The sequence below is a fragment of the Metarhizium acridum genome, assembly GCF_019434415.1.
Source record: "Metarhizium acridum strain ARSEF 324 chromosome Unknown scaffold_13, whole genome shotgun sequence".
Lineage (NCBI taxonomy): Eukaryota > Fungi > Ascomycota > Sordariomycetes > Hypocreales > Clavicipitaceae > Metarhizium > Metarhizium acridum.
This window is the reverse complement of record NW_027094016.1, coordinates 483,744-495,085: the sequence shown is the minus strand read 5'-3', so window position 1 is coordinate 495,085 and position 11,342 is coordinate 483,744. Positions and strand designations below refer to the sequence as shown.

The 11,342-nt window shown below is 54.0% G+C and overlaps 4 protein-coding genes across 5 annotated transcripts; all 4 read left to right on the top strand.

Annotated features, from left to right (window-relative positions):
* The first annotated feature begins 460 nt into the window (after positions 1–460).
* J3458_002767 (uncharacterized protein) lies at positions 461–1,598 on the top strand. 2 transcript variants are annotated; one of them, XM_007815896.2, is made up of 2 exons: positions 461–1,195; positions 1,251–1,598. In XM_007815896.2, the coding sequence occupies exons 1-2, from the start codon at positions 526–528 to the stop codon at positions 1,424–1,426; spliced, it is 846 nt and encodes a 281-aa protein (XP_007814087.2). In that variant the 5' UTR covers positions 461–525; the 3' UTR covers positions 1,427–1,598. The 2 variants fall into 2 exon arrangements, with proteins under 2 accessions (XP_007814087.2, XP_065977152.1); XM_066117368.1 differs by having other exon boundaries at positions 461–1,598.
* Positions 1,599–1,943: 345 nt separating this feature from the next.
* J3458_002766 (uncharacterized protein) lies at positions 1,944–3,419 on the top strand (the record flags this gene model as incomplete). The annotated part of the gene is made up of 1 exon (XM_007815895.1): positions 1,944–3,419. One exon carries the CDS (start codon positions 1,944–1,946, stop codon positions 3,417–3,419), a length of 1,476 nt encoding a protein of 491 aa, XP_007814086.1.
* Positions 3,420–4,428: 1,009 nt separating this feature from the next.
* Positions 4,429–6,094, top strand: J3458_002765 (uncharacterized protein; the record flags this gene model as incomplete). The annotated part of the gene is made up of 2 exons (XM_066117367.1): positions 4,429–4,964; positions 5,062–6,094. The coding sequence occupies 2 exons, from the start codon at positions 4,429–4,431 to the stop codon at positions 6,092–6,094; spliced, it is 1,569 nt and encodes a 522-aa protein (XP_065977151.1).
* A 2,522-nt stretch (positions 6,095–8,616) lies between these two features.
* J3458_002764 (uncharacterized protein) lies at positions 8,617–11,029 on the top strand (the record flags this gene model as incomplete). Its single annotated transcript, XM_007815893.2, has 2 exons — positions 8,617–9,098; positions 9,160–11,029. 2 exons carry the CDS (start codon positions 8,617–8,619, stop codon positions 11,027–11,029), a joined length of 2,352 nt encoding a protein of 783 aa, XP_007814084.2.
* Between the last annotated feature and the right edge of the window lie 313 nt (positions 11,030–11,342).

Genomic DNA, 11,342 nt, shown 5'->3' with positions numbered 1-11,342 from the left:
AGTACCTCGGTAATACTTAGAAAGCGTAACATTACCCTGTGCAGAGTAGTGTACGTTCCCTATGCTATTGCTCGTAAATAGACCCCCACCCGAGCGTCTATACGGCCAGGCTTAATATGTTCATATAAATCGAGGTATCAGCAGGCTCTATTAAGTACTTCAAATAATAAGCTGTGTCATAGTAACTACACTTTTTTTATTCTATTACTACTCGTCATGACTCCCATGCTTGCCTTGCGGGTTATTTTTAGATTTGATCGTGAACGCCATTCAGCTCCGCTCAACTCCGCTCAACTCCGTCAATGCCGGCATCACCAGCCAATGAGGGTTGAAGGCGTCTTCCATGATGGGGTGTCGCCACAACTTACACTCAAGAACCTGCCAAGTATAAATCCCTTGATTCAACTGCAAGAGTCTCCTCTCCTCCTCCTCTTTATTAAGATTTTCAGGTTAGAAGATACTCACACAAGTGAAATACATCACCAATTGGTACGCTGAGCAATTAGAATACACCAAGGGATACGAATGACCATGGCACCTACACAGCACAACACCTACGGCCCGGGCCATGCTCTCCCCCAGGTGCAGCATCATGAATGGCGAACTGCCGAGAACAGCGCTGCCCATCTCATACCGCACCTTAAAACAAGCGCGTCCCAGAATCCGCATCTCAAAATGCTCGACGTGGGTGCTGGGTCAGGCACCATCACCGCCTCCCTGGCAAACTACATGCCCGAGGGCCAAATAACGGCTACAGACATCTCGGATGACATTCTACAGCGGGCACGGTTTCACGCAGAAAAGAAGGGCGTCAAGAATATCAGCTACCAAAGGGCGAGCGCCTATGAGCTTCCCTTTCCCGAATCGAGCTTTGACGTCACACACGCCCATCAGGTCCTTACGCATTTGGATGCGCCGGTCGACGCAATTCGCGAGATGCTGAGGGTGACCAAGCCAGGTGGAATTGTGTCTCTTCGGGAAGCCGATATGCGCATGTGGTGCTTTTGGCCAGAGATTCCGGCTCTGCAGCAGTTTCACGAGCTCAACGTTCAACAGCACATTTCGAACGGGGCGAGCGGCACTGCGGGGCGGGAGCTGCTTTCCTGGGCGCTGAAGGCTGGCGCCCAGAGAGAAAACGTCGAGATGAGCTTTGGAACCTGGTGTTATGGCTCGGCCGGAGATCGGAAGCCGTGGAGTGAGTGTATCACACAATGTAGATCGAGTTTGGCCGCTAATATGTTTTTGCCCAGGTGATTCCATGGTGGAGCGTCTGCAAAGTGGTCCGGTGTGGAGGAAGGCGCTGGAAGACGGGACTGTGAAGAGGGAGGAGGTTGAGGAAATGATTGATGCTTGGAAGACGTGGGCAGCGACGGATGATGCAGTTTTGGGCATCATGAATGGTGAAGCAATTATCCGCAAGGCTTGACGGATTGCCGATGCATCTAGCTACCAATGTCAGGTGTCATGGAGCTTGAAATAGGAATAGTCAGAATACACAAATGTTGTCCCATGAGTGTTGATTGACGATGATGGCCGTGATGATGGTCGTGAATGGTGATGAGGTGGTGGGGCGGAAGCGCGTGCCACCTCCAGTCGATGCTCTTTACGCGCTCAACACCAAAAAACGCGTCTGCAATTGTCGATGGCGCGTATCTGCACGTCCCAGCTCATTGACCCTGGCTTGTCCCACCTCCACTCCGTTACCTAGGCGCCCTTGGGCATTTTGACCTCCCATCTTTCCTTTCCCTGCACAATCACGACTTCCATTGCTCTTGCACTGCACCGCACCGCGTCACATTGTACTTTCCGCGCATCTTCGTTTTTTGAGGCAAGACAACCACAAAGGCCGCCTTCATCTCATCTATTTTGCCTCGAGCCTTCCCAGCACACCGCTGCCGACCTTTCTCGCGAACGAGTTGACGCACATCCCTCGACTTCGCAAGATGCCTCGCCCGGCAATCAGAAGGCGGCAGGCCGTCGAACCCGTGCCTTCTGCCAATCCCATCACCAACTTCACACGCGTTGCCAAGTCGCAAACACTGCCCGATGGAGCCGCAAAAAAGGCCGTCGTCGTGGAAATACCTGCCCCCAGCTCGTCACGCAAGAGAAAAGCAAGCTCCATCGAACAGGACAGCGACAGACGACTGGCACGACGTACTGTTTCTTTCCCTCCAAGCAGTGACGAAGACGAGCAAGAACACACCTCCTCGAAGCGTCCGAGACGGGCCGAGCCATCTGCCGCCGCCGACTGCATTCGAGCCTCTACCCCCAGCAAGGGAAAACGCACAGCCAAGGCCACGCCGTCTAGGACAAAGACGGCCCACAGACCCAGCCAGTCAACTGTCATCACCAAGACCATACAACAAGAGAAGAAGGTCCAAACCAAGATTGATGCCCTCTACCGGAAGAAAGCCGACAGAGCCAAGGCCAATGGAGACGACAAGTCACTGCCGCCGCAGCTGGCCGACCTAATTACCCTCAACAAGGCATTCCTCAAGACCATTCTGATTCAGATTGCCCACAGTGGCGGCACGGCCCCCATCGATATCAGGGTGATTTCACCAAATGTCTCACGAACATGGGGGAAACGACAAGTCACCGTGGAGGACTTCCGGCGGTGCATTGCGATTCAGTCCTACGGCAAGGAGAACTCGGCGTCACCATTCATTATCACCGACTACGGACGGGGAAGAGTCTGCGTCGAGCTGGCCAACGGCGTCGAAGCAGCGTCCATCAAGGAAGACCTCCTGAACAAACAATTTCAAGACAACATCCGGGCCCTGTGTGCCGAAAAGGCCATGGACGAAATGACAGACGTGCATGTCCCCCTGCAGGGCCTGTCGCTGTCGGATCTTCCCCAGGCGGCCATCACAACCATGGGCAGCGGGTTAAAAGCCAACCCTCTCATGGCAAAAGGCCAAAGCCTGCTCTCCGAGCTCAAGAACGGCATCGCAGCCAGGCAGCAGGAGAAGCACGAAAAGCCGCAGGCACAAAAACCCCAGCTGCTCAACCCAGACGGCACCAAGATGAGTCTCCTGGACCGCCTTCGACACAAGCAGCTCGCCAAGGCGAACGAGCCCCTCCCGCCTTCCGGCCCCGAGCTCCAGCGGCGCGCCGCCCTCAACCGCGTGGTCGACGTCGCCGCCACCATCTCCATGCTCAGCCTGTCGAACCCGCTGTCTCTTCCCCGACAGGCCTTCACCATGCTGGCCATATCAGACAAGCTCAGGGACTCGCTGCGCGTCCCTCTCTCCGCGGAAGAAGGCATCGCCTGCGTGCGCCTCATTGCCACAGAAGTCGCGCCCGAGTGGCTGCGAATCGTGGCCATTGGCGGCCGAGAAAACGTCGTCATCCAGCGACACGGCCAGCCCATCGATCGAGTCATCCACGAGCGTGTGCAGAAATTGCTCGCTGCGTGAGCAAACATGCATGATTACACAAGTTACTACACCAAGATACCCGCGGCATTTACATGAACTTTGAGGTTGGGGAAAACAAGGAGGCATTTTTACTTGACAGGGCGTTGGATGATCGCATGGCATGGGCGCATTTTCATGTCTGGACGAATATAGTTGAATAAACAATTGTAAAGCTGCATCGCTGTGCCAACGGCGGTGAGCCGCGGAAACTCCACGGACCCATGACCTGTGATCCAGGTTCCCTTGTGTAATGGGTCCAATCCGCTCTCCGATTGCCGATCATGGGCCAAATCCGTGATGAGTGCGCCGATGAACAAGAAGTGTGCCAAATCGGCTATTACCCACAGGCTAACATGACCATACTCTCCAAATTCCAAACCAAGTCGCAAAAACACCTGGTAGTCAGAGTATGTTGGTCCCTCGCCAACGGTTGGAAGTCGCAGTTATGCCTCGGTAATGCCGGATATAACACGGCCGTAGAAACACCCTGTAGCCGGACACGGGAAAACGTCACAATGGTGTGTTTCACGTCGAGACCTTGGTACATTGATCGGAAGTTCCCCGTCCCCCCATTCCGAGGAGTTGTGACGAATTCCTCCGGACGGGCGGCCGAGGGACGGAGACGGCACGGACGAATCTACTGCTCGGCGACTTTGGTCATCCATGGATGGAGCCACGATGGGGGGGAAGTTGGGTTGCTGTGCTTCCCATTGGGAGGTTGAGGACCCGGGGGGAAGGGGTCCACGAGTTGGGTTTCATTTAAATCCTCTACTGCGTCCGCTTTTACGCTTTGCTCCCGTTCTTCTAGCCTTTAGCTCCGCTCAATTGGTGTTTCGAGTCACCTTTGTTCTGCAGTGGGCTGTTCCTACGAGAGAACTGTAAGACTTTGATGAACTTCGATGAGGTTGTTTAGTTGTGGCGGATATTGCTCCGCCAAATACTTGAACCCAAGGCGCCAGCCTCACTCGGCCTCACACAAGACGGCATACTCATGAGCAACTGCTGCAAAATGGCTCATCCAAAAACAACGGGGCCAACACCCCGTCCCACGTCGATAGCACACCAATCCGACAACACGCCAGAGGTATACCGTTCCATCTCTCATGTGTCAGGCCACGACTTGCAACCCCAGGCCTTGACGGCAACTGTTGACGAAGACACATCCGACTTCTACAATCGCCTCTCGCCACGTCGCAAAACCGTTATTGTAGCGATCCTCTCGTTCTGCGCCTTCCTCTCCCCCATTTCCAGTACCTCCGTCCTCGCTGCTACTCCCGAAGTAGCAAAGGAATACAACACGACAGGGTCCGTCATCAACGCCTCCAACGCGGGCTACATGGTCTTTATGGGCCTGTCGCCCATCGTATGGGGTCCTATGAGCCAGGTATTCGGACGGTGGCCGGTCATCATGTTGACGGCAGTGCTTTTTTTCCTTCTGAGTCTAGCGACGGCCCTGGCGCCAAATCTGGCATCGTTTTTCGTATTTCGCGCACTCTCGGCATTTGAGGGAACGGCCTTTATTCTACTAGGGAGCGCGTGTCTGGGGTGAGTTCATCGCTCGGGTTTTGGTCCTTGTACGAGCCCCGCTGTTTTGTATGGAATGTGATGGACTAATGTTGAGAAGCGATATATATCGTCCTAGCGAACGAGGGACAGCCATGGGCTGGTTCTTGTCTGGTACCCTCATTGGGCCGGCCATGGGTCCATTCATAGGCGGCATCATCGTCACATACTCGTCGTGGAGGTCGATATTCTGGCTGCAAACTGCTCTTGCGGGGACCGGCGTCCTCGGCGTCTTCTTCCTGGTTCCCGAGACTGCGCAACACAAGAAAATTACCGAGTTGGAACATTTGTCTAGAAAAGAACGGCTCAGGGCAATAATGCACATGATTAGTCCCATTCGCGTGCTGAAACTGTTTCGGTATTGGAACCAGGTTCTCGTGGCATGTGCTAGTTCCGCCTTGCTCTGGAACATGTACAGCTTGCTTACACCCATTCGATACGTCCTCAACCCACGGTTCCACCTGGATTCTCCATTGTTGGGTGGGCTGTTCTATCTTGCCCCCGGGATGGGATATATACTTGGAACTTTCATGGGCGGTAGATGGGCAGATCGGACGGTTAGAATGTGGGTTAAGAAGCGCAATGGAGTTCGTGTTCCAGAGGACCGACTACGCTCAGCCGTTCCGTTCATGGGTCTTGTGATGCCCGCTTGTGTTCTGATATATGGTTGGGCGGTGGAAAAGTCTGTGGGAGGAATTCCCGTTCCAGTAATCGCCTTGTTCGTGCAGGGGATCGCGCAACTCTTCAGTTTCCCATCACTGAACACGTACTGTCTCGATGTGATGCCAGGGCAGGGAGCTGAAGTCGTTGCAGCCAATTACTTTGTGAGATATCTGGCGGGTTGCATGGGCACAGGCGTGGTACTGCCTGCGATTCAAGGTGTGGGAGTCGGTTGGTTTTCTACCATTTCGGCCTTGTTTCTGGGTGCATCTACCGTCGGCGTCATGGCGGCCATCAGATGGGGAGAGTCGTGGAGAAAGGCGACTGATGCCAAGTTGGAAAAGAGCTTAAAGGACGATGCCTCAGGAGGACAGGCGCTTGGAGAGCCGAAGCGTGAACAGAAGGATTCGCCGGCAAAGAATGGCGTGCTAGATGACAGACAGCCAGCATAGCAAGTCGAAGTGAATTGCGGTGGTTTTCAATGCAGCCTAGAAGTTGAGACACTGAGGATCCGACGGCCGGAGAACGGAGGGAGTATGGGGCGTACAGAGCTCCACGCCATCAAGAGTTACGTGTCAACAAACGAGCCTGCGGCAGGAGCGGGCAGAAGGGGAAGGGGGGAACACGTGCACATGTGTGTATGACGGAGCAGACTTTAGACGTTGCCCGAGCCAAATTTTTATCGGGCCTTTTTTTCTTTTTTTTTTTTTCTTTTTTTTTAACATTTTGCATTTTACGAGTCTCCTGCATGTTCTTCCCATCGGATAGTACGGTAATTCGGGGGCGGCAGTAAGTTTCGAGGTACAATGGGACGCAACGGTGGCTTCGTCACGTTTGGCTGCATGTGGTATAGCAACAAGGCAACCACAAACCACCATGTGGTCCGGATGGGCTCTTGGCTCCCGCTGAACGCTGTTCCTTGCTCCCCTGTCGATAGTTCTGGCGACTGTGGGTAATTGTGGGCCTGGCTCCTATGAATCATAGAAGGCGAACGAGCATAAGGGAGAAATGCGACAAAAAGGGGACGAGGTATATTATTTCCTACGGAGTCATACCTTAGAGTTTCACGACCAGCAGATAGTCTTTCATTCAGTCGGTCACATTTGCTCTGCATTAACCATGGACGGTAGTTTGGTACCCACAATCTCCATCTTTCGACCTCGCTCCACTACTCACTGCATTTAGGGCGATGACGACGCGAGCAACTACTCGCATGAAATAACTCAATCGTATTTTCTCTTCGCCACCATCTCAGCACCGATAGCAGATACAGACAGCAGACAAACATGCGGATGATGCTCCAGTTGCCTCTTGGCACAACCACCCTGAACAAATATGCCGTGCCGAACCAAATGGATGCGCACATGGATGGCTATTAGTATTCCCTTCAGCTACACCAGTAGTTCAGAGCGTTGGAATTTTCGCCGTCGGGATTGGCGGGCCACTGCCATACCACATAATCGTCTTGATTTGCTGTTCGTCTGAACATTCCAAGGTGGCGGCATGACCATCCCCTGGTCATTTCTAGTGTCCGGGGCGCGAACGCCTTGTGATGACGTTTGAGTTCAAGGCCGCGTGGCTAGAAAGTACAATGGCGGCTCCACAAGAGGTCCAACAGGAATGAACGAATGGGTAAGTTAACAATGGACTGTGGCCGGGTTTGCCGTTATCAGAGGGCCAAAAGACGGTTGCAGGGCTTCCGGCCACTCCTGTCAGACCTGGGCGACTGTTGTGCGTCAAAAACACAGTCGCTGAGTCGATCCCTTAGTCAGAGACAAGGATCTTCTGGTTACTGTGATACTTGGTCGATGGTCGTGGCCTCCATCAGAAGCGAAAGGGCCAATCGTCTCAAAGGACAGCCTCAAGCCACGGCCGTACCTCTTAAGCGCCTCAGCGACAAACATGAGGGCATAGTGGGATGTGTGGAGAGGGTAGAAGTGTTGTACATGGCGCTCTGCGGCATTACCGTAGTACGGCACCGACAGGTGAAAGGATTGCGTATGTTTCTGACGGGCCACCAGGAATAATAGGATTCAAACGTCTGAGTGTCGTAGATATGGCAGAAGTGGTCTCGGCCACACTCCTGTCGACCGTAATCGACCTTGTTTCGGGCACTGGTTGCTGCTGTGCTTGCTAGGACGAACCCATCTCCATTCCATGCCCTCTTACCTACTGCTCGGTTGCTATTTTCTAACCCCCCTTGGCCATCTTGACAGCCATCCCGGCACCACGAATCTCGCCTCCAATGCCTGATCCATCGGGGCATTGCTAGGCCTCTGTCGAATCATGGCGTTGTCATGGCCATCAAGTTCCACTCTTTTTCTCACCAAAAGGCGGTTTTTACGACATGTTGATCCTTGGACCGCAAAGTCAATCTTGTTGGTTCCTTCCTTGCTGTGTCTTACCTTTTGCCTTTCCTGTTAGTCTCATGTGTCCCTCGGCGGCTATTGCTCTGCATCTGAAAGCGTCTCTCCCCAACCCTCCTTCACCTCCACCATGCGGTCATTATCCCTGTCGCATTAAGGTTTTCATACCATTTCATTTTTCTCAAGTATTAGTTTCTTCATTTCTCACCTTAATTAGCCGGAAAGGTTTGCATTCCTGTCGCTCTGCCTACTCGGGTCTCGAGTCTCGACACCCGTTTCGGCGTCGCATGGCTTTACCGGCAAGACCTAAGGAGATAGATCCCTAACGTTCACGTCTTCTTTCCTGCGACTGTCCTCATATCTACGACTCCTTTCTTGCCATCCATTGGCTTACAGTCTACCACCTTGGATCGGCATTCAGCAAAGTCCTTTACTGCTTCTTTTGTCTTACGGCGTCATTGTTTTCGGTCCACCCACTCCGACCACGACAGGTGCAAGACACGCCCTCCTTTATATACACATGCCTATACACAATTAGGTGCTTTTTCTCCGAGAACAAATCCTACATCCTCATGTACATGTAATTCTGTTTGGAGACTCCATCTGGTATGGAGCGTCTGGCACCTCTACTCGGCTTGGGCAGCCTCGGAGGCACCCGCAACGGCCCAGACTTCAAGAACGGTGACCCTCTGTTACCACATTCTGAGAAGCCGCCTCAGAAACGGGTTCCCAGGATCAAGGCAGTTTTCAGCCACTGTCTGTACAAAAGGGTTCTGGTCTGGGCCATGGTGAGCCTGGTGCTCGTCACTCTTTTTTTGTCTCAAAGCCGGCGTGTTTCACTTTCACACGTGGTTGAATACGCCAAGAGCCAGGCTCCAAATGTACAAAATCCTCCAAAGAATGCTAGCAACGAAGGAGTAGGGGCGGGGAAGGATACAACTGCCAACATTGACATCATCAATGTCAATGACGGCTCCCAGAAGCCCGCAATGGAAGTGCAAGTTGATGAACTCAATCGAGAAGAGGATGAAAAGGAACGAGAAGAATTTGAGAAGGAGGCCAAGGAAAAGCCTTGGCTCCGGTTCCCTCAGTAGGTGCTTTCTCTGTTGTAGTATCAGGGTAGAAACATAGACTTACCTTTCGCAATCTAGCCTCGACGGCTACTATCATGGGTTGAAGACGCTGGTGAAGGCATCAGACCTCGTCCCAGAGTACCCCAGTACCACAGATGCAGCGCCTTTGCCCGCGCCTCCTGTCAACAAGGGCCGTCTGCTTCGGCCGACGGCGTACAACCCATACACCACAGCCGGCAAAGGTATCAAGACTTGTTATCTTGACAAGAGCAGAAAGATCCCGGCACCCGACGTGTATGCATACAATGGTGTGCCCCAGCATATGCCTGACGCGGCACTTGGATCGTACAAGATATTCGGAATGCGAGACGATGTCTGCTTTGACCGATTTGGGCGATTTGGCCCTTATGGTCTGGGCTATGGAAAAGAGGAAGGTGGATTGGGTGTTGGCCAGGACACAGAAGATTCACACAGCGAGTTAATCTGGGCAAAGAGCGGCAAGATTAATTACACCCACGTCGATTGGGGCGAGGCTCAAGACCAATGCTCCGACGCAAACAAACATCGCCTCCTAGCGCCTGATTCGAAATCCGGACAACTGCCCAAGTCTGCGGGCGACCGAAGGGGCAAGAAGCCTCGCCAAGCTGTTGTCGTGCGCTGCTATACCGGCTTCCGGTGGACAGATCTCGCAGTAATCAACTTCCGAGCTCTCATCACGGAACTGTCACTCAAGTCCGGTGGCGAGTACACAATCCATATCCTGCTCCACGTCCTCGACAACGACGAACCCATCTGGGCCGATGACGGGGTTGTTCAGCGAATTCTCGATAGCCACATCCCCGCCGAGTTTCAAAGCTTGGTCACTCTTTGGAGCGAAGCCCAGATGGAACTTTTCTACCCGGGAGACTTTCAGGACACCTACGACAACCCCAGCAGCGCGGCAATCCACGGTGTATATCGCAGCGCACACTTCCCCCTCCAAGTGTTTGCCTCTCAACACCCAGAGTATGAATACTTTTGGAATTGGGAAATGGACCTGCGGCACCTCGGCAACTACTTTGAGCTGCTTGACAGAATCGGCCGGTGGGCAGACGCCCAACCTCGGCCATTGCTGTGGGAGCGAAACGAACGCTACTACATCCCGTCGTACCATGGGACGTGGGAGAACTTCACCAAGACGGTTGAAGTCAACGTCATCCAGTCGGGCAGACGGACCGTCTTCGGGCCCGTCGATCACGCCGACAGAAAGTCTCTTTACTTTGAGGAGCGCGGCGAGAGGGCTCTCCCGGACAACTGCAGAGCCGGCCACGAGCCCTACCAGTGCGGAGTCGGCGAAGGCGCCGACCTCATCACGCTCAATCCCATTTTCGACGTCGCCCACACCGGCTGGGTTTTCTCCAACGACATTGTCGGCTACAAAAGCCCGTCGCCCGAGAATCCCCCGCGGCGGTCGTCCATTGTCACGGCAGGCCGGCTGAGCAGGAGGCTGCTGATGTCGATGCACGAGGAGGTCTGGCGCCACCACCGCACCATGTTTTCCGAAATGTTTCCCGCGTCGGTGGCCCTCCACCATGGGCTCAAGGCGGTATACGCCCCCCATCCCGTCTTTCTCGACCGCGCCTGGGCGCCCGCGGGCTCCGCCGTCGACGCCGTCTTCAACGGCGGCAGGAACCACTCGACTTCCGGGCCAAACAGCCCCTTTTACTTCTTCAACGAGCACATCCACAAAGGAACCAGCTTCTACTACCACAGCGAGTTCCCCGCCCTCTTGTGGAAACGATGGCTCGGGTACGCCCAGATGGACGGCCGTGGGCCGTTCGGGGGCCGCCGCGGCCCCGGCATCCTTCGCGGCGGGTACAAGGAGGAAAGCCGGAGTGACAGCAGCGGCCGCATGTGTTTGCGGAGCATGCTCCTGCACCCGATCAAGTCGGAGGGTCCTGAAACGTAGTCTTTTGTTGCAGTTTTCCCTTTCTTTTCCTTGTTTATACCGCTCGTTACATAGACAGCAAGGCGTAGGCACACCCACCGTCAGGTCACGACTGGTGGAAATTTTCTTTCGTTATGGGAGGCCTGGGCGTCGGCACCGTCTTGCATGTAGATTGGAGGGGGGGGGGGGGCGTTTCGGAACCTATGTGTTTTTCGTGTCGCGATGTGATAGAGTTGCGTCAGTTGGGAAAAGGGTGCTTTGGCAAGCCAGGGATTTGTATTTTTCTCAATAGTCGTATCATGTACTCTAGTAGAATTAGTCGAATCTCCACGTA

Coding starts and splice junctions, on each gene's coding strand:
- J3458_002767 (XM_007815896.2), top strand. CDS start 526: ATGACCATGGCACCTACACAGCACAACACCTACGGCCCGGGCCATGCT. Junction 1,196..1,250: donor CGGAGATCGGAAGCCGTGGA/GTGAGTGTATCA, acceptor GTTTTTGCCCAG/GTGATTCCATGGTGGAGCGT.